Raw genomic sequence first — 20,768 nt, 5'->3', positions numbered from 1 at the left:
GCACTCAGTGAGCGTTGCGTGTGATCAAGCCCTCGAATATGACATAGAGATCTCTGTTATCGCCTCCAAATATCTCTTCAGCTTTCCTAAGCGTTTCCTGGAAAAAGAGAGAAAAAAAAAAAAGCCGAATCGATACAAAATCCGAATTTGCTTGTGAGTGGTAAACAAGATTGAGAGAGTATTCTACTTACTTCTCTTGTTTGCTTGTGAGCGTTAAGATCCTTCACATTACCAAGAAATGCACCAAATTGCTCGTAAGATAATCGGCTCCTGATCAAGATTCAGAAACAAGATATAAATATGTTACATACAATGTTGTAGAGAGTTGTCTTGTAATAGTTTTCAGGGTAAGAGTCTCTACCTGACTTGTCGGAAGAACTCTTTTCCATCAACCCGAGTTCTTGCTGAAAACACAGATAACAAACAAACCGTTAACAATTGTGTTTTCCCAAAACCCAGCACAAGAAAAAAAAAATCCTGGTTTTTAACTTACCGGTGTGTGAACCAGGCTCTGAGATTGAAATAGAAGATCTAGTATCATCAAGCATGCCTCTAGTAGTAGAGAAGGATACAGAATGACGTCGAGGAGAGAGAGGTCTCGAAGTTGATCTAGGTGTAGCAGAAGCAGACAAAATAGGTGGAGAACCAGGAGGAGTAAGCCGTGGCGTAGCAGTTTGCGATACTACTGGCAAACTGGCTGATAAACTCGGTTTAGGAGGAGCTGCGACATAACACAAAACAAACTTAAGTATTATTCAAATACTTGTGAATAAAGAAGACACACAATAAACAACAGTTTTAGTGGCTTGTGAGAATCAAGATTAACACTATACCGTCATTGTTTTCGTTGTCTGTTGTAGCAGCAGCAGGTTCAACAGCTTCAGAAGCTTGAGATTGCATTGATGAATGTCTTGATGGTTGAAATGGAGTATCATCATCTGAAACAAAACCACAATACAATATGAACCACCTATTTTTAGTAGATTAACACAAGATTTCACTAAAATCCATCACAAGAACTATACCATTTGGTGTAGGCTTAGCTATGATTTGTGTTGTTCCTGCCTGTTATAAACCCCAAACATAAATCAAAATTCAAGTCTCAAAGATTATAAAATTTTTGAACTTCTTGAAACCAAATTCAAGAAAGTGAAGTTTTCATACATTTTGGTCATCATCTTGAAGAGACATCATAAGGGTCTTCCTAAAACCCTCAAGCTGCACATAACTCACAAAATTAGAAACAAAAGAGACCCAAGTCAAAATATTGAAATGTGAGTTCAAAAAATAACCTTAGTGACATCTCTCTGAAGTTTCTTCACAGTATTAGACAACGAAGCATTCTCTCTTATCAAATTCTCCTGCAAAATTGTCTTGTCAAATAAATAAAAAGTTCAAAAAACCGAATCGGGTCAGAAAAGTCAAAACCGGGTTCGGACCTTTTCACCATCCGCGAGAGAAAGCTTATGAAAGGCATCGGAGAGAGAAGCGTCGAGAGACTCAACGTGAGATTGCAACTCAGCGATTTCTTTATCTTTCTCGGCGACGAGTTCTCGGAGATCCGACGACTCTGATTCGAGAGCGGAGACACGTGTCGAGAGAGCGATGGACGTGATTTTGCGAGCTACATCGAGCTGTTCGAATGGATCGGAAGGTAGAACTTGAAGAACTTCGTCAGGTAGATCGAAGCTTCTAGAGCCACCTGTAATTGCTCCACTACTTGTTCCTTCTTCTACTTCTTCTTCTTCTTCTACCTCTGACATTTCTCGATTTCTGTGTTTTCTTTGTCTTTTAATTATCTTTTTCAGTTTTTATCGTTTTTTTTGTGTGTGTGTTCTTTATATTCGGTTATGTTACGGTTTAAACCGTTATTAACTTTAAACCGAAATTTGAGTCTTAACCAACCAAATTTTTAGTTTTATAACAAAATTGATCGGTTTGGGGTTCAGATTCTGGTTCGGTTATGTAATGTTATGATTATGATTTGATTGATAGATTTGGATAAGAGAGAGAATGTGGTCACATATGGTTTGGCTTTTTGTGTTGAGTGATATGATATGAGGTAAAATGTGTGGTATTGAATTGGGGTAAGCCAAGTTTGTGAGCTGTGTAGAATGGGATAGGACCATTATTAATTTGTTGGACTTGGACCCTTAAGAAGAGACAAAAACAATACAAATTAAATACTCAATTTCTTAAATGATTTTGGAGGGTTCTCCTTATATTATTAGTAACTTTAAAGTTTAAGACTACCATTAGAAAACAGTTTTTGAAAATTCTTGTGGAACCAAAACACTCAATTCCATTTCCATGTACTTATATTTCCATAATTGTTGGTTTTGTACTCAACCTATTGATTAAATTGGCTTTTTCCAAATCTTTAATTTAGACAATTCCTTTTTTNTTTTTTTTTTTTTTTTTTTTTTTTTCTTTTTTTTATAATAAGACTTCAATTTTAATTTGCCACACTCATTCAAGTTGTACTATAATAATATTCATCTATATTTTTCAGATTTCAGTGTATTCTATGTTAGAAACTTTGTATAAGGTATATAACATACAAGATCTTTAATAGATAATCCCCCTAGTCAGATATATATATACAAGATAAACAGTGATCATCTTCTAATGGGTCCAACTTAAGTTCATGATAAGGTTTCATCATCTGTGTTGTGGGTAGGCAACAAGAGTGACTGCTCAGAATCACTTACTCTTTTGATTGCATCTTCTCTTGCTTTGCCCCAAATCACAGTGTAAAACCCAAAGCTTAGTATCACTGATCCAATCACACTGCACACACCACACAGATGCATGCAAAATTATATGTAGTAGTCATTTAATATTTGAATCTTATTACCCAATAACGGAAATGCTATATTGGTTATTAGTTATTGATTTTAAGGCATTATGCATTTAAAGATGAAACAAAACATTTCAACAACTTAGAGCTAACTTTTGTTCACTTTATGTTCTTGAAGAAAGAGACACTATAGTTGAAAAATATGGTACCTCCCAAGGTGAAGAGCATCGCCAAGGAATATAGCAGCCATGGCGACTGCAATTGCAATAGAAAATGGTTTGAACAAGGATACGTAGACCGGACCTTTCACATGCAGACCCCATGTGTGAATAACTGAGCCTAAAGATGTATCAAAGAGTCCCTGAAGCAGAGTGTTAGTTTCTTAGCTTTAAGATTTGATTTCTCAACTTATAAGGATTGATGTCTCACTGAGTATATGACTGAAGCGAGGGCGAAACCCGGTTTAAGCTGCCAAGAACTCAAGTCTTTTTCTACAATAAGACATATTGTCGCTGAGATGAGCATTGCACATAAGTTGTAGAAGAAGACTACAACTATCTCTTCAGGATATATCTCCATGATATGAGTCTGAAATCATGTACAGCTGACGAATTAAGCTCAATGTTATGCGTTACCAACAAACCCAAAATCTGTTTCCTGAATCAGCTCAAGTTTATGTAATACCTGAAGAATAAACCAGACTGAAAGAAGCAAAAATTGTAAACCAAGCAAAAGGCCTCCAGTTATCCAACTTGACTCGAATGAAGTAAACGATGCAGCAACAAGAAGTTTTGGGCCTTTATACAGAACAATAACCAGAGCACCAGATATAGATACTATTGTGCCAATGATTTTAGCCTGAGTTGCAGAGCTTCTCAACATTACTTGTTCCATCCTTTACGAGTCACCCAAGGAAGCAGAACAAGACACCTAAGTTAGAGTTACAAATGGATGGTCCAACATTACCGCAAGGTTTTACTTGTAAAACTACTCCATAATTCTCACAGTTAATGGCTTGAGATTTTCTAAATATTTTGGTATCATTTCTTATAATTGAGTGTTACAGTGTCAAAAACATATATTTTGTATCGTTATAGTGTGGAATCACCCGGTTTAAAAGAAAGTGGAACCTGAAGAAGACGGCAAGCATGAAGGTGAAAGCTGGTGTAAGATTGCTGATAGCAGAGGAAAGAGTAGGGGAGCTATATTCTATACCTTTACAACCAGCTACCCGCGATGTGAGCCTGTTTCACCCTCAAGTTAGCGAAGTAGACAACCAAAACCGAAAAAAATGCCTAGAAATCAAGAAACATAGGAATACTAATACCCGAGAAGCGCAAGTAAGAAAATCTTGAAGAAGAGAGAAGACTTCTTGACCTGCATATGTAAAATATGTAAGTTCATATTCTTGAAACAGGGCAACAGCAGTTGATCGAGCAGACCAAAGTACCTTCCAAAGATGAGGGAAAGTAGTAAAAGGACAAGGGTAGCACCAACATAAGAGTAGAGCACAAAGACATAGAAGCTAAATCCTCTTAAGGTAGCAGCTTTGAACAGTGTGCTCGATCCAACCGTGGTACACTCGACTGCGACCATAGCAGCGAACGGCACAACATCTCGTTTAAAGTACTTCCAAGACACTGTCTCTTCTCTCATGGTTAGATTAATTTGATATCCAGATTAATTTTCAGATAGTATCTCAAAGGCTAAAGTGAGTTTAGAAGCAATCATGGTATAGGTGGTTAACCCAACTCCAATACATCATTAGTGACGACAATATGAAAAATATCTCAACTTTACCAAATACTTCACACCACAAGGATCATTATTCTAGGGACCCCATGATAAGGAAATTTGCCCATTGTAGCTCTTAATACCTTAATCTCAATCATTCTTTACAAGAGATTTCTACCTTCCATTTCAACACTTATCTAAAAGGAAAAAGAGAACTTCGATTTGAACAATCTTCCCCAGTGGTTACGACTTTTGGTTTTGCTGTTGTATCAAATGCTCAAAAAAACTCAGGCTCTGCATCAAATTGTATCAACATCAACAGTCACAAGAATGCTCAGTTCACTGAGGCTCATAGATGGGTCACCCAGCTTCATCATAGAACAACAATCTTCACATTGATGTCTTTCCACAGTAATCAACCCCAAATCTGAGACCTCCATCAATAGTAACTAAACTTAGAGGATTACCTAAGCGAAATCAACAACAATATCATCTAACAAACCCTAAATCATCACTGACCTTTTTGATTCCTCCAGCCACATAAAGATAAATTAAACTTGTTCAAGGTTTCTCCGTGACAGCTAAATCCTCTTAAGGTAGCAGCTTTGAACAGTGTGCTCAAAGCCGTACACGACGGCGAAAACGGAGCCAGAAGCTGGGTCTAATTTGTATTTGTAATTAAACTTGTAATAACTGTTTACAGTATATTTGTAATTTTTCTTTTCTGAAAAGAAACTAAAATACACAAATTTAAAATATCTACAGTAAAAACTCTATAAATTCATAATGTTGGGTAAAATTTTATTAATTTTATAAAGATTTTAATATATCAATAAATTCATAATTTTATCAATAAATCAATAAAATATTAAATTATAAATAGATTTCTTTTTTATATTTCCAAAATTTTCATATTTAAAAATATTTTTTTTGTTATAATTCATATTTTTTAGAATTTTCTTTATTTATAATTTCTTATATTTTTATAATTTACACATTCTTGTTTATATATATATATATATATATATATATTTTTTTTTTGTTGGAGGTGAGTTTTAGTAAGAATACAAATTTATAAGCAAACAACACTACATAAGTCATATTTAATTAAATTTTATTAGATACATATATATATTTATAATTTATATAGTTATTAATTTATGATGTTGATGAAAACATATATTTACATAGAATCTTTATAAGATGTATTATCTTATAATTTTATCAAATTGTATCATTTTTTATACCGGTTTAATTAGGGATTTATTTATTTATAATGATTATTAATTTATAGAGTATCAATTACTCAATTGACTTTTATAAAAATGTATGCTTCCAACGTGGGTGATTAAACATGAGTCTAGATTAAGACCCATGCTAGAGCACAGGTAGAAATTCATTTTATTTATATTGTATATTTTATATAAAATATAATTTATGTTATTATTTTTAAAAGCTTTTTTGGATAAAACATTATGCAATAAAATCATATGCTAAATATGAAGGTTTGAAAAAAACACATATTTTGTAAGTTTTATATTGTTAATGATTCTAGATAAGTACCCGTGTTATAACACTGGTTAAATTTTATTTGGTAATCTGTCTTGTAACCTACTATTTAACTTGTAACCAATCAATTTATCAATTTCGTAATCTATCTTTGGTTAACGTTGTGGTCTATCGATAAAATCTGTGGAAAATAAATTTGTAATATTGTGTTTAAAGATCTTTGGAAACAACATGATATAGGACTAAAATCTTCCAAAAATACAGTGTGGAATATCCATGATTTTATTTGTTACCATTAATATATCAATTATAAATTTGGAATATTCCTAATATTTAGGTGTAACAATTAATATTAATATACGGATTAATCTATAACCTATCTATAACCTATTTATAACTATTTGTAATCATTTATTAAAAATATAAAATCTACAAAAACTATGTTGTGTACTTTCCTTTTATTAAAAAAGGGATTAATAAATTTAAACACTGTTTTAACATTAATGTAAAAATGAAAGGATCATGTTGCTTTTTTAAAGAAAAGTTTGCTATTAGTGAGAAAATTTGAACATTCTTTTGCTAATTTATAGAGTTTGTAGCCTTTTTTACCATTTATTTCAATAGACTAATATATAAAATTCCATATTTATTTCTCAATTATTTGTATTTGTTTCTTTCAAATTCAATCATGACATATGCCAAAAAAATAAGTGTTTGAATAGTTTGGGAGATTTAATCAATTACTATGAAAAATACAAAAGGAACACATTTTTTTTTAAGATAGAAAAACGAGGGGAAAAAAATTAACAATGATGGAAATCTATATTGATATGGTTAAATACTTAAATGATAGATATCTCAGTCTCACTAGACATTTTTATCAACGTTACAAACGATGGATTACAAATTTACAACCCATTTTGTTACCTCTCCGGATCTCGTCAAAGTGTTCGATGGTTCACATCTTCCACGTGAGTACGTGACCGTCGCAATTTATGAGTCTTTGGAGTGATCTGATAACAAAAAAAAAAACAATCACCAGAAAGTTCGATTGAGCATGATACACATATATAACCACATACGCCCATAACATTTAGGTCCCTTTGTTAACTCGAGCATAAATGAATGTATAAGACATGTCCAGATTCTTCGGAATTTCTAACCCTTTTCTTCCGGTCCAAATTCTGAAGAAGTTCTCAAGTTCAGTCATGTTTGCATCATCAATTTAAAGGGTTTAGCTTTTATGATTTGGGAGTTTAATGTTTAGTGTAATACATATAAAAACACAAGTTAATATATATATTTAATTTTGGAACAGTATACAAACAATAATGAAATTGTAAATATAATGATGTGGCCACATCCATCTCCTGGAACAGTGGAACCTGGCTAGTCGCATTCACAGCGACCACCACCACAAATAGTTTTAGGTTTGTAATCCATCAATCTCAATTATTTCCTTAATATCTTAACTTGTGGAAAACAAATTATGAAATATCATTTAGCCAATAAGATTGGTTTAGTGGTTAAAAACTATATATATGACCTCATAATTTTTCAAGCTGGTTCTCATTCAAACATAACATTTTTATTAGAAATTAATTTTAATAGTAGCCAATTATATGGTCGTTGATAGAAAGAGGAAGAACAACCGTGGAATGAGACATATTGGCTAATCATAACCACATCTATATTTCGTCCACGGTCCACTCACGTCACTCGCCAAAGAAAAAAATCTACAAACCCCCAAAATTCTCAAAAAAAAAAAAAAGATCACAGAAAGTCTACGTAACTAATAAGAACCAACAAAAAAATTTGAAATAAATTAGGATCAGAGAAAGAAACTTATAGAACGTCCGCCATTTCTACCATCCGCTAATTTTTATACATCCTTTTCTCACTTCTTTATATCTTATATAACTCTTCAAAAGAAGTATATACAATATTTATTTTTTTGTGGTTTAGTCTTTTATATAAGAAAATGACAAGTATGATCATGAAGACAACGCCGGAGCTCTTCAAAGGAAATGGAGTGTACCGTACGGATCATCTTGGCGAAAACCGATTGGTTTGTCGATCAAACTGGTTGTTAGGTGATGGACAAAGCTGTTTTCCTAAAACCGGTACAATCCATTGCCAACGGTTAAGCATTACAAAAACCGGTTTACATCGTGGGACAAAAGCTCGAGCCATCCTTAGCCCTGTGTCCGATCCGGCCGCTTCCATTGGACAAAAAGTAAGTCTTTCCTTTTCGATGTTTCTAGTGGATACATGTGAACCTATTTACATATATAGGCTTCCATTATGTTTCGTTTATGTTCTGATGTGAGAGTCTTGGGAGAAATATTGATCACCGATCATTGGGTGGAACCATCTAGCAGCTAAATTATTGTCATTCTAAATGAGTTCCGTAGGCAACCGGATATTACTTATTTGGTTAATGCTCCCGGTTAGAACACAAAACCGGTTACGCTATTATGACATTAGTTTTGTCTTGTGAGAAGCTAGCTGCTGATGTTGATTGGTTCCATTAAACACTAGCAATCTTCCTACCAAGTATAAAACCCTAGCAATCTAACTTAGTGCGGTTCAAACTGATTGCGCATATGAGATCATTTTGGTATACATATGCATCTAACTTGATCGGTTCTTTCACAACCACCCGCAAACATACAGTTTTATGGATGGTGATGAATGATGATTGCTAGCGTTTAAAACCGGTTATGGTGATTGGTTCTCTCTCGATAGGAATAATCGTTTATGATCACTATAAAATATATTTATTTAATATTTTCTAAATGATTTTTTATCATTAACTATGTTCGTGTTTTTATATATATTGGCACAATATATAGTTTTTGATATTATAACAATTTCTATAATTTTATATTTTTTTTTTGTTGCTAATTTTTGATTTAAGCATTGTCACAGTTGTTGGTTCATATCGTTTTTAACCATGATTAACGCTATAATCATACGTTTTCACAAATTTCTGCAATCACAACAACATTCACTGCATTTAAATCAAGTTTGACGAAAATAAAATATGTATACATTGGATATTGGATATAGAGATTCGAATCTCCATACCCACTATATCGAATCTCCCCATACTCACTATTTTTCTAATTAAATTATTGTAGGAAACATGAACTGCTTAAATTCAAGTATTTTAAAAATAATTCCAAGAAAATAAGAAAAAAACGTTTCCACTAGGTTCATTAGCCTAATTTCCGTTAAATGTACCTTTAATGAATCCCAAGAACACTTTGATATGCTTCATTCAGAATCTTATGCCACTTGGTAGAGCCGTCAATGCCACCTTTTGTAATTGTACAAAAGAGAATACGTGAATATCCCCAAACGGCCAAAACGACAAAAAAAGAAAAAAAAAAAAAAACGCCACTCAACTTCTTGGCTTAAAAAGATTAAAAATTGTGATGCTAGTTAATTCAAAAAATATTACCATAAAGAATTCATGCGTTGAGATTGTTATAAGACAAGAACTAATTAATAATTTTGTTTAAAAAGGAATCTAATATCGGGAAGAAAGAATGGTGTGGTAGGCGTAGATAGCAAGTGTGTGACTGATATAAGATATGGTTGACACATTTATGACGAGTCACCACAGAAAACTTCTTTAATTTTTGGTCAATTATATTACAATTTAGCATTTCGAGGTAGCAATATTTTGGAATGATCTCTTGACAAGATAATCATGAAGTTTGATAACGTACCATGCAAAAGAAAACAAGTTGCTTTATATTTCCAACAAAATTATAAAATACTACCTCTGTTTTATATTAAGTGTCATTCTAGGCTAAATATTTTATTACAAAATAAGATGTTTGGTAAATTTTCCAATTTTATTTCTACTAATTTAATATATTGACCAATAGAAAAATATATATATATATATATTGATAAAAGGTAAAATAAAAAATTTAATGATTTTTTTAATCTGTGTGAAGATCCTAAAATAACACTTAATATGAAACAGAAGGAGTATCATCTTTCGCCTGTCTATTTATTTATCTTTACATTATAAAATTAATACTCTTCAAAAATGATAGTCTAAATAGAAAACAAAACTTTATATCCTATAATAAAACTTTAGACGATTATAATAATATCGTTTCATTAATTTGTTTATTATTAATTATTTCTATTTTGGTTTTAGTTTAAAAATTATACTAACATTATATTTAGCTTTTATATAACTGAGATGTCAAAATTTAGGTTGGATATATTTGATCAATTTTTACCTTTGCAATTTTGACAGCATCAATTTATCCATTCCATCTAATTTTTGTTTTAGTATAAATATAGATACGTATATCTCTCTTCTTGAACTTGCACAAACATTTCTCCAATCTAAACTCAATCCAAACCAAAAAAACAAAAAAAACATGGTGCAGCGTGTGTTCACCTTTGGCAAAGGAAGAAGCGACGGCAACAAGGGCATGAAGTCCTTGGTATGTTACCAAAACCATCATATATATGATCATATCATTAATATAATTATTAGTGTGTCTTTGTTTTTTAAAATGAATCATATGTTTTGTGCGGATGAAGTTGGGAGGGAAAGGAGCAAATCTTGCGGAGATGGCGAGCATAGGCTTGTCGGTGCCGCCGGGGCTAACCATATCGACGGAGGCTTGTCAGCAGTATCAGATTGCCGGAAAGAAGCTTCCGGAAGGTTTATGGGAAGAGATTCTTGAAGGTCTTAGCTTCATCGAACGTGACATTGGAGCTTCCCTCGCCGATCCCTCTAAGCCTCTCCTTCTCTCTGTTCGCTCCGGGGCCGCCGTAAGTAACAATATTGCTTTTTTTTTTTTCTTCACTATTTTATTTAAGAATATTTAATTCATGTTAAAATTTCTACTGTTTTTCTACGTTTATTTAATCTTTGAAGATGAACAAGACTTTTTTACGTAGGCTTTAGATTCTTTTTTTTCTTTTGGAGGTGAGAGTCAAAATATCTTTGGTTAATTTTTGGCATTTTGCCTTTTTTAGTTGTTTGGAAGACAATTTTAAAATATATGTAGTAAATAGGAAATGAAGAGTACCGTTTTGTACTTTTGTGGCTATTGAAAGATCTAATAATTATTGGATGAATGTATTTTTACTAATAAAAAAAAAAATTATAGTTTTAAAAAAGTTTGACTTGTCTATGATCGATGTTTGTAATGTACAGATCTCAATGCCTGGTATGATGGACACTGTACTTAACCTTGGCTTAAACGACCAAGTCGTCGTAGGCTTGGCCGCAAAAAGCGGAGAGCGTTTCGCTTACGATTCTTTCCGGCGTTTTCTTGACATGTTTGGTGATGTTGTAAGTCTTCCTCTGTATTAATACAATTGTAGATAACTTGCATGACAAGAGAACCTGTCTAATTGTCTTTTGATCAATAAAAAGGTGTTGGGGATTCCACACGCCAAGTTTGAAGAGAAACTCGAAAGAATGAAGGAGAACAAAGGAGTTAAAAACGACACTGAACTAACCGCGGCCGATCTCAAAGAACTGGTTGAGCAATACAAGAGTGTTTACGTACAGGTCAAGGGTCAAGAGTTTCCTTCAGGTTTGACTACCATTTTATATGTCTTTGTCTTAAGGTCAGGTAATGGTAATTAGTTATTAGTTACATAAGTTTTTGAATTGCAGATCCGAAAAAGCAATTGGAGCTAGCGATTGAAGCGGTATTTGATTCTTGGGATAGTCCTAGAGCGAATAAGTACAGAAGCATTAACCAGATTACTGGATTGAAAGGAACCGCGGTTAACATTCAATGTATGGTGTTTGGAAACATGGGGGACACTTCAGGGACTGGTGTTCTCTTTACAAGGAACCCTAGCACCGGAGAAAACAAGCTCTACGGCGAGTTTCTAGTCAATGCTCAGGTTAGGCATTAGATTTGATTTAGTCTATTTAATACTAAATGGTTCTGAATTAGAAGCTCATGAACCTTACAGTTTCTTTTCTTACATTGGACAGGGAGAGGATGTGGTTGCAGGGATTAGAACACCTGAAGATCTAGACACAATGAAAAGATTAATGCCAGAGGCTTACGCAGAACTTGTAGAGAACTGCAACATCTTAGAGAGGCATTACAAAGACATGATGGTTTGTAGTTTGTACACACATGACACATAAAAAATATTTCTTCTATAGTACACATCAAAAATTGTTTAGTCGTTTAAACAAGGTCTCAAATGGTGTATTGTAGGATATCGAATTCACGGTACAAGAGGAGAGATTGTGGATGCTGCAATGTAGAGCCGGTAAGCGAACTGGTAAAGGAGCGGTGAAGATAGCAGTGGATATGGTAAGTGAAGGGCTTGTAGATAAATCTTCTGCAATCAAAATGGTGGAGCCTCAACATCTTGATCAACTACTTCACCCTCAGGTATATATATATATAGACTCAAAAGTTTCAATTACTTTGCACACAAGGTTTTTATTAGGTCAAACACTTTTAGGGCTTAGAGGTTAAAACAGAGATGTTTGTTTTTTTTGTATGATGGATTAGTTTCATGATCCGGCGGGGTACCGTGAAAAAGTGGTGGCGAAAGGCTTACCGGCATCTCCAGGAGCGGCGGTTGGACAGGTTGTGTTCACGGCGGAGGAAGCTGAAGCTTGGCATTCTCAGGGCAAAAACGTGATTCTGGTTCGAACAGAGACAAGCCCTGATGATGTGGGAGGTATGCACGCAGCGGAAGGTATATTGACGGCGAGAGGAGGAATGACGTCACACGCGGCGGTTGTGGCTCGTGGTTGGGGCAAATGTTGCATTGCTGGTTGCTCTGAACTTCGTGTCGACGAGAACAATAAGGTTTTTATTTTCTGTTTGATTTTAGAAACTTGTTATATAAGTTAGGGGACGATTGTTTCTGATGTTAGGGTTTGAAACTTTAGGTTGTATTGATTGGAGATTTGACGATAAATGAAGGCGAGTGGATCTCGATGAACGGATCAACCGGTGAGGTTATATTGGGGAAACAAGCATTGGCTCCTCCGGCTTTGAGTCCAGATTTAGAGACCTTCATGTCTTGGGCTGATGCAATCAGACGTCTCAAGGTGTGTTTATGAGTCTCCTTGTTTCCATTAATTTGTTTAACATTCTTTTAACTAAAATGTGGATAATCAAATAAAGGTTATGGCGAATGCGGATACGCCTGAAGATGCGATTGCAGCTAGGAAAAACGGAGCTCAAGGGATCGGGCTATGCAGGACAGAGCATATGGTAACTCCTCTGTTCTTGATCCCCTGTTTTTGATGAATCAGATTGTCTGTTTCCAAATGTTTAATGTTGTCTTTGGTTTGGTTGTTAAGTTCTTTGGTGCAGATAGGATTAAAGCAGTGAGAAAGATGATAATGGCGGTAACAACAGAGCAAAGGAAAGCTTCTCTAGACATCTTGCTTCCTTACCAACGTTCAGATTTCGAAGGGATCTTTCGCGCTATGGATGGTTTGCCTGTAACAATCCGTTTGTTAGACCCTCCGCTTCACGAGTTTCTTCCGGAAGGTGATTTGGAAAATATTGTACACGAGCTAGCTGCGGAAACAGGCGTGAAAGAAGATGAAGTCTTGTCACGGATAGAGAAACTCTCTGAAGTGAATCCTATGCTTGGTTTCCGCGGTTGCAGGTTTCTTGCTTTTTTCTCTTTTGCACCTTACGTGAAACTGACTGGTTACTAAAGAAAATTCCAGTGAACGGTTCATTTGTATGTTATAGGCTTGGAATATCATATCCAGAGCTAACGGAAATGCAAGCGCGTGCAATTTTTGAAGCAGCAGCGTCAATGCATGAACAAGGGGTTACTGTTATTCCTGAGATTATGGTTCCACTTGTAGGAACTCCTCAGGTATGTTGATATATACATATATACTCTTGCCACACAGTGAAGAAAGATTTGTGTGTGTTTCAATTCTAAACAAAATATTTTTAATAATGACAGGAGTTGGGTCACCAAGTTGATGTAATCCGGAAAGTTGCAAAGAAAGTATTTGCTGAGAAAGGTCACACTGTGAGCTACAAGGTCGGGACTATGATCGAGATCCCTCGAGCCGCACTCATTGCTGATGAGGTAAGTGTGCATTGTTTTAGAGACTTTATAACCAACCATGTTCAAGCAGGATTTAGTAAACTAGAAACCTTCTTATTTGGACAGATTGCGCAAGAGGCGGAGTTCTTTTCGTTTGGGACAAACGACTTGACACAAATGACGTTTGGATACAGTAGAGACGATGTTGGGAAGTTTCTACCTATTTACCTCGCCAAAGGAATATTACAGAACGATCCTTTTGAGGTATAGTTGAAATAATGTCATCTGCTCTCTTTTCAAAGGATGAAAACTTGATAGCCATTGCTTTTATGTTTGGATCAGGTTCTTGATCAGAAGGGTGTAGGGCAATTGATCAAGATGGCAACAGAAAAAGGAAGAGCAGCTAGACCTAACCTCAAGGTAAGTTTGTTTGTGAATCGAAATCGAATCTCTCTTAACAGAATTAGAATTTTTGTGATCTGATCATTCATAATAAACAGGTTGGGGTTTGTGGTGAACATGGAGGAGATCCATCATCTGTAGGATTCTTTGCTGAAGCAGGACTTGACTATGTCTCTTGTTCTCCTTTCAGGTATATTTAGTTACTGCTCAATCATATTCTAATTTGTTTTGTTACTAAATGTTCAGATTTATCTAATTTGGGGACTTTTTTGTTTGTTGTTGCAGGGTTCCAATTGCAAGGCTTGCAGCTGCTCAAGTTGTTGCATGATGAAAACTTGATGGCATTATATTATTATTATGTGAATAAAAGCTTTGGTTTCTGATTATTTTTTTCCATGAAAATGAACCAAATCAAATAAAATGGAGTTGACTCCTTTTTCCCTTAATGAAAACTTTCATGTGATTATTTATTGAATTGCAAATAAAAGAAAGAGCGGCATTGTTGTGGCCCATGTTAAACATGTCCTGAAAGTGTCAAAGCTCACAATGTAAGAGTAATGAGATATATCAACTGAACCCATCTTTAAACACATCCATACCAAAGGCAAACCAACAAATCAAAATCAAGTAAACAACTTCGAGTACTCTAGAAGCTTTCTCTACTTGCACAACAAAGATTCGGTAACTAGGAAATGAACGAGCGCGAGCTAACTCCACTTGATAACATATATTCAAGGGGGCGTGCCTGATCTTGTCCAGGACTTAAAACCCAAATAAGAAACTGAGTTCATATTCAAAGACAGTTATTCGTTAAGGAACAAACCATCCAAAAGGTCGGATGATGAACTACCATTCCCATTTCCATTATCATCAAAAAACCCGTTTTCCAAACTTTCTTTCTTCAACTTCCGCTCTTCAATAATGGATTCTTCTGTTCCACCACAGATATTCCTTTTTCCTTGTCTAACAGGTCTATCAGCCACTATAAATTTGCTTCCATCTCGAACACGCTCAGAAAATCCAGCCCAAACTGTAACAGAACAATGCTATTCTTAAAAAACCAACACTATCATCCATTTGTCTATATGATTAAGTAGTTGCACCAAGTGACTATTCTTTGTAACTTTGCTACGTATCCATCAAAGTGTTTTTTCAAATCTTAAAACAGCACACAACAAAATGGGTACCAAAAACAGAAAACATAATACCTCCAAAATGATGCAGAACAATAGAAGCTGCAACAGTAACATTCAAGGAGGCAGTGCCACAGCCATACTGAGGAATATATACGAAGAAGTCGCATATTTCATATTCCTTGGCAGATAATCCTGATCCCTACAAAAGTCCCAAACTTGGTCCTTTAGTAATAATTTGTTAAACTCTAAAAGGCTTATTACCTACCATTCCTTTAGTTAAATGGCAGAGACCACAACCACTGAAGCCAAACTAAGCAGTTCGCAGATTACATGTACAATCGTCGAAGGTTACTAACTCTGAGATAACTCCACTACCATTTCTGGTGTTGTAAACTGTGTCTTCAAACCATTCAAGTATCTTTAAAATCTACTTGTTCCCTCATTATATTGTACACAGATGAAACTGACTAAAACTGTGTTGTATTGTTCTCATACAAAATCAATGAAGGATTCCTATTATTCTACTTGATTCCCTCATTGTTCACAAATGAAACTGACTAAAAACATTAAAATCTCATAGCAAACAAAGTAACCCAGCATACTGTTTCTTCACAACTAGGGATCCATATACTAAGTTCACAAACTTAACTAAAACTTGTAAAAAATCAAATCTTTTGATTACCTCATTACCGAGAAGAAACGCAGTGCTTCTTTTGAAAGGATGCTCGTTAACCGCAGCAGCTCCATCAGCAATCTCAACGCCGCATATATCGCAATCTTTCTCCTCCTTTTAATCCAAAACAAACAAAAAGACTCAAACTTTGAAACACCCTAATCCAGTAATGATAAGACCCATAAATAAAGTTCCCTAATTTGATACCTTGAGGTAAGTGCGAGCTTCGGTAAGGGAGTGAAAATGGCGGAATCGGATGTGTGAAGCTGAACCATGACTACCGAAGGCGTTGAAATCACGGCGGCCGACAAGAATCAGCTCCGTAACTCCAAAGGCAGTGGCGCTACGAGCTAGTGTGCCGATGTTGTGACGCTTTGCTATGTTGTGAACAACCACGTAGCTCTCAAATCCCTCCATCGTCGTCTTCTTTCTTCTACTTCCTTTTTCTCCGGTGAGGCTTTTTGTACCCATTTTAGTTAACCGGTTTAGTGATAACCGGAACTAGTTTCTCAATTTTTGGTTAACCGGTTTATATATTGATGAATAGTTGAATTTATTGACTGGTTTAGAAAAAAAAACAATGTCATAATGAGAGATCTCTCAATATATGAATCAAAATCATTTTTGTTTTGGTAATCAAAGTAACCAGCAGCAAGATTTTTTTTTGGTTGTGAACTCTTCTAAATCTTCTCGACCCTAAATGAATCCATGACTCTTCTTAGATCTTTTTCTTCTTCTATGAAAACTTTCTCAGGTGTTTGGAGTCTCAATGAATAGAGTCTATTGTTCTCAACTCCTAGAACCGCTAGGTAGCGCCGGTTCCATTCCAAACGAGCAACTCTATCTTGCGGCATCACAGCTAGCTCGTTGTTGTTAGCGTATGACTTTATGTTCACCTGTTTAAATCAATCAAAACCACTTTAATGTGTAGCTCATGAGCTACGTGGTTTCTTATCATACAATATCTCTAAGCATAAATGCATGTTGCAACTTCAAATGAACTGACCCTTTTAACACTATAACTGCTGAAGGGAACTATTGTATCTATCTTATGCAACTACGAAACCCTAAAAGTTATCAACATATGTTGAAACAAAACATGTTTGATCTAGAAAACTAATATTATGATTGATCAAGACATGTTGCAACATTATGATTGATCAACAGAAGAATTGTTTCTTATGCAACTCTAAATCAACAAGAAAAATGCCATGGTCCGGTTCTATCTAAATTCACCTAAAGCTTCATTTATTTTGTTTCAGCAATAGGCACAAGAACATTCTCCCTATAATCAAGCTCAACTAGCAACTAATCTAAGCCGTTATATAATATTGTGGCTCACAATTTAGGATCTAAAACAACTAAAACCTGAGATGTTGATTTCACAAAATTAAGATGCAATTTGGTAATTCAGTTTAGCTTACCTCGATTTGATAGTAGGGTTTACCATCATCTGCAACTCTGGAAGAAGTGCTCAGGATGTTGGCCTGGCGCCTGACTCCGAGCCTAGTGGACATAAACTCAGTCAAGTACTGCCTAACTACCATCTTTCCTGCTTCTTCAGGGGAACCCAAGTCCTCAAGGGACGTGTACTTCGAGGAAGAAGGCGAAGAAAACTCAACCGAGAGGTTCTCATCCAGGACAACAGGGTCTCTAAAGAATATATCAGCGCCAGCTCCTCGGACTTGGATCCAGTTTTGAGGGTACTTGAAAGAGTATCCATCAAATGTATCAATGTATTCTCTGAACACTGGAGTTGAAGCAAATGCTGTCGAAAGATTTGCTTCTGAAAGTATTAAACCAGACATGAGTAAACCCATCATCATGCTCTTCCTCCTCCCAACTGCACAAGCCTTAAGAAACGGTGTCAAATATTAAAACATTGATCAAACAAACACCAAAGCATGTATTTAGATTAAAGATTTAGCATTCTTGAGAAAACAATCTAACTACAACATCTATTTGGCTATCTGAAAGAGACAATGATGCTAAACTAAACAAGTGAGGCTTAATCAAAGTTATGATTTTTACCTGTTTGTCATCGGTTAACGACTTTTTGGCAGATTGGCATCTCGGACCGGAAGAGATGGGTCTGGAGAACAAAAGCTGTCATTTTTTCTCCAGAAATTAGCAATTGAAAGAGAGGTCTAAATATCACAACATCATTTTCAATTTCAATAAATCCTTAAAGAGTTTGTAAACCCATTATTTCAATTCAAGATTTAACCAAATGGGCAACAACAAAATTTCACAGTTCCTACATAATTCATCGATGAAGCAGAGAGAAGTGAGCTTACATGTGAATTGTTGTTGGGTTTCGGACATGGTGATGAAAGCTCTGTAGGCAAAGATCGAGAAGAAGAAAGAGAGGTTGATTTCCAAGAATCTGTTGAAGCTCCTTTGGTTATTATGTGAGAAGGAAAAGCAAATGCAGATGAAGCCATTAGAAAAGGTGAAGTTCAGAATAAAAAAAAAAAAAAAAAGTTGAAAACTTTGGGAATGTAAGTGAGAAATCAATCAAGAAATCATCCAGAGAGAAATTGAGATTTTTGGTTGAACCACGTCAACCAAGAAATCTAACTTTGGATAATATTATGTTGGAACTACAGTATAGTATATCTATATATACATTATTTAATTAATTTATTATATTTTAAAATAAAATAAAAAAGGTGTTATCAGGATACAAAAGAAGTGAGCAGAGCAAGTGCAATGTGTGTTTAGGCATCAGGGCTGATGGCAACAGGTGGTAATAGTGGTACTCATGTATCAGTGAGTTTGTTTCTTGGGTATTCAAAAGTACTAATAATCCCCTCCACTGCTATATATATGAACCAAGAGCTGAAAGAAAGTGCCTCTTCAGTGGAGTTCTCTCCAGAACTATGAATGGCACAAGGGAGGGAAGAGCCGAAGAGGGTTATATGATATTTGGTTTGACATGATTCTGTCACCCAAGGTTTTTGCTAACAAAGATGAGAATCAACAACAGTCTCCTCTCTTATTTCCTATTTTCCCATATCTATCTCTACTACTACAATAACTAGGGTTTGAATCGTGCTATGAGTAGTCGTGATTCATGAAGAAGACAAAGTTAGCAGTAAGAGCGAGCAGAGTCAGAAGTCAGAAAGTGGATGAATGTAGCGCCAGCAAATTTTGGTTTATTCTTTTCTTTTTTTTTCTTTGCAAGGAGAATTTTAATTTCTTATAAGAAGTAAAGAACGAGAATTTTGTTTAATCTACCACATTTGCTATGAAACTTTCCAGCCACAATTAAAAAACCCTTTTCTGATCTACCATAAGCGTGAGGTAAAAAAACGATAATAACCTGCAAATAATATGACATGTGTGAGCAAAAGGAATCTTTGGTTATATTATTTTATTGGTGTTTCTTAATTTGAGATAGAACATGAGTTTGGTTAACGGCGATGGAAGGACAAAAACACCTTTTTGGCATTTATTGAATCAAATGGTACAAGAAACTATAAGACTAAAAATATTGACATACATAAAAATCATTCTCTGCTTCGAGAATGTTTAAATTATGAAAGAGTTTGAGTTGGGTGAGATGCCGCACTGAACGATTGGTAAATGTTAACTCGTCGTCTGCATCAGGGAGGATTCTTGCCAGGAGTGGAATTGCATGGAAAAAAGTAGTTGAAATGACAAAGTGTAACCGTGAGTTGCTGTGTGAGATTGTGATAGTTGGTCAGCAAGCGCACATGCAGTAGGAACTACGTCACCAAGTGTAACCCTCTCTAAAGTCCTTAGGAAAGACAGCCTCGCCCATGGATATTTGACAAAAGCATCCAAATTTTCCACCAATTTTACAACTTGACTAGAAGTTTTGACAACCGATGAATTGCATATCAGAATCCCATCCACAACCACAACAAGACACAATCTTAGCCTCCGGTCTCTATCCATACGACGAGCAATTGGCAACTTCTTGTCCTCCTTCAAAATGTCTATAATTTCCTGGATTGTGTAACTATGGTTCAGACCAATAAGACTGTGTAAGAAATCAGAATCAGATATAGGACCTTCGTCAGTGGCAGATGAATCCTCTTCTGACGAAGGTAGTGGACCACAATTAAGCCCTGTTAAAATACCAAACTCCCGCAGAGAGAAACAGATTGGATGTCCCCTATAAACAAACCACATCTCATGTTTTTTCTGAGTGACAAGGCAGCGACAAAGGAATTGGTGGACAAGCTTGCCTGATAGGGAACTCTTGCGAACCGGAAGTTTCAAAAGCCGACCAAAACAAGACTCTTTCAACCACTTCAACTGACTGGATCCATCTAGCGCTTCTAGAATGTCGAGAAGATACTCAGGTTTAGAATACGAATTTATACGGCCTCTAACAAGATACCGATCTGTTGCAAAGAGACGACGAGGAAGTGGTCCACACTCTGCAGATGGGATATCTGCCTACTGTTTTTCATTTGTGTTGTTGGAGACAGTTTTA

General features: G+C 35.3%; 5 protein-coding genes across 8 annotated transcripts; 1 reads left to right on the top strand and 4 right to left on the bottom strand.

Annotated features, from left to right (window-relative positions):
* On the bottom strand, window positions 5–1,763 carry LOC104718447 (uncharacterized protein At4g15545). Its single transcript, XM_010436203.2, has 9 exons — window positions 1,440–1,763; window positions 1,293–1,361; window positions 1,165–1,218; window positions 1,026–1,065; window positions 834–938; window positions 494–721; window positions 362–404; window positions 192–270; window positions 5–97 (listed from the first exon to the last, which is right to left on the bottom strand). The coding sequence occupies exons 1-9, from the start codon at window positions 1,761–1,763 to the stop codon at window positions 5–7; spliced, it is 1,035 nt and encodes a 344-aa protein (XP_010434505.1).
* Window positions 2,479–5,214, bottom strand: LOC104748931 (WAT1-related protein At4g15540-like). The gene is made up of 6 exons (XM_010470508.2): window positions 4,128–5,214; window positions 3,931–4,044; window positions 3,485–3,695; window positions 3,230–3,388; window positions 3,010–3,161; window positions 2,479–2,790 (listed from the first exon to the last, which is right to left on the bottom strand). Exons 1-6 carry the CDS (start codon window positions 4,454–4,456, stop codon window positions 2,646–2,648), a joined length of 1,110 nt encoding a protein of 369 aa, XP_010468810.1. The 5' UTR covers window positions 4,457–5,214; the 3' UTR covers window positions 2,479–2,645.
* On the top strand, window positions 7,881–15,012 carry LOC104718428 (pyruvate, phosphate dikinase 1, chloroplastic-like). Its single transcript, XM_010436180.2, has 18 exons — window positions 7,881–8,279; window positions 10,462–10,518; window positions 10,619–10,852; window positions 11,241–11,378; window positions 11,463–11,625; window positions 11,709–11,944; window positions 12,039–12,167; window positions 12,271–12,450; window positions 12,574–12,876; window positions 12,960–13,121; window positions 13,198–13,287; window positions 13,377–13,690; window positions 13,780–13,909; window positions 14,003–14,131; window positions 14,216–14,353; window positions 14,432–14,509; window positions 14,590–14,681; window positions 14,777–15,012. The coding sequence occupies exons 1-18, from the start codon at window positions 8,025–8,027 to the stop codon at window positions 14,817–14,819; spliced, it is 2,871 nt and encodes a 956-aa protein (XP_010434482.1). The 5' UTR covers window positions 7,881–8,024; the 3' UTR covers window positions 14,820–15,012.
* On the bottom strand, window positions 15,059–16,787 carry LOC104718416 (putative TrmH family tRNA/rRNA methyltransferase). Its single transcript, XM_010436170.2, has 4 exons — window positions 16,508–16,787; window positions 16,310–16,414; window positions 15,700–15,826; window positions 15,059–15,521 (listed from the first exon to the last, which is right to left on the bottom strand). The coding sequence occupies exons 1-4, from the start codon at window positions 16,769–16,771 to the stop codon at window positions 15,295–15,297; spliced, it is 723 nt and encodes a 240-aa protein (XP_010434472.1). The 5' UTR covers window positions 16,772–16,787; the 3' UTR covers window positions 15,059–15,294.
* LOC104718394 (psbP domain-containing protein 1, chloroplastic) lies at window positions 16,835–18,875 on the bottom strand. 4 transcript variants are annotated; one of them, XM_010436135.2, is made up of 4 exons: window positions 18,598–18,875; window positions 18,332–18,406; window positions 17,725–18,153; window positions 16,835–17,196 (listed from the first exon to the last, which is right to left on the bottom strand). In XM_010436135.2, exons 1-4 carry the CDS (start codon window positions 18,742–18,744, stop codon window positions 16,981–16,983), a joined length of 867 nt encoding a protein of 288 aa, XP_010434437.1. In that variant the 5' UTR covers window positions 18,745–18,875; the 3' UTR covers window positions 16,835–16,980. The 4 variants fall into 4 exon arrangements, with proteins under 4 accessions (XP_010434437.1, XP_010434446.1, XP_010434462.1 ...); XM_010436144.2 differs by having other exon boundaries at window positions 17,725–18,143; XM_010436160.2 differs by having other exon boundaries at window positions 17,725–18,143; window positions 18,332–18,392; window positions 18,598–18,689.

The sequence above is a fragment of the Camelina sativa genome, chromosome 2 (assembly GCF_000633955.1).
Source record: "Camelina sativa cultivar DH55 chromosome 2, Cs, whole genome shotgun sequence".
NCBI lineage: Eukaryota > Viridiplantae > Streptophyta > Magnoliopsida > Brassicales > Brassicaceae > Camelina > Camelina sativa.
Note: the sequence above shows the minus strand (reverse complement) of the source record. Positions and strands in the feature narration are given on the sequence as shown.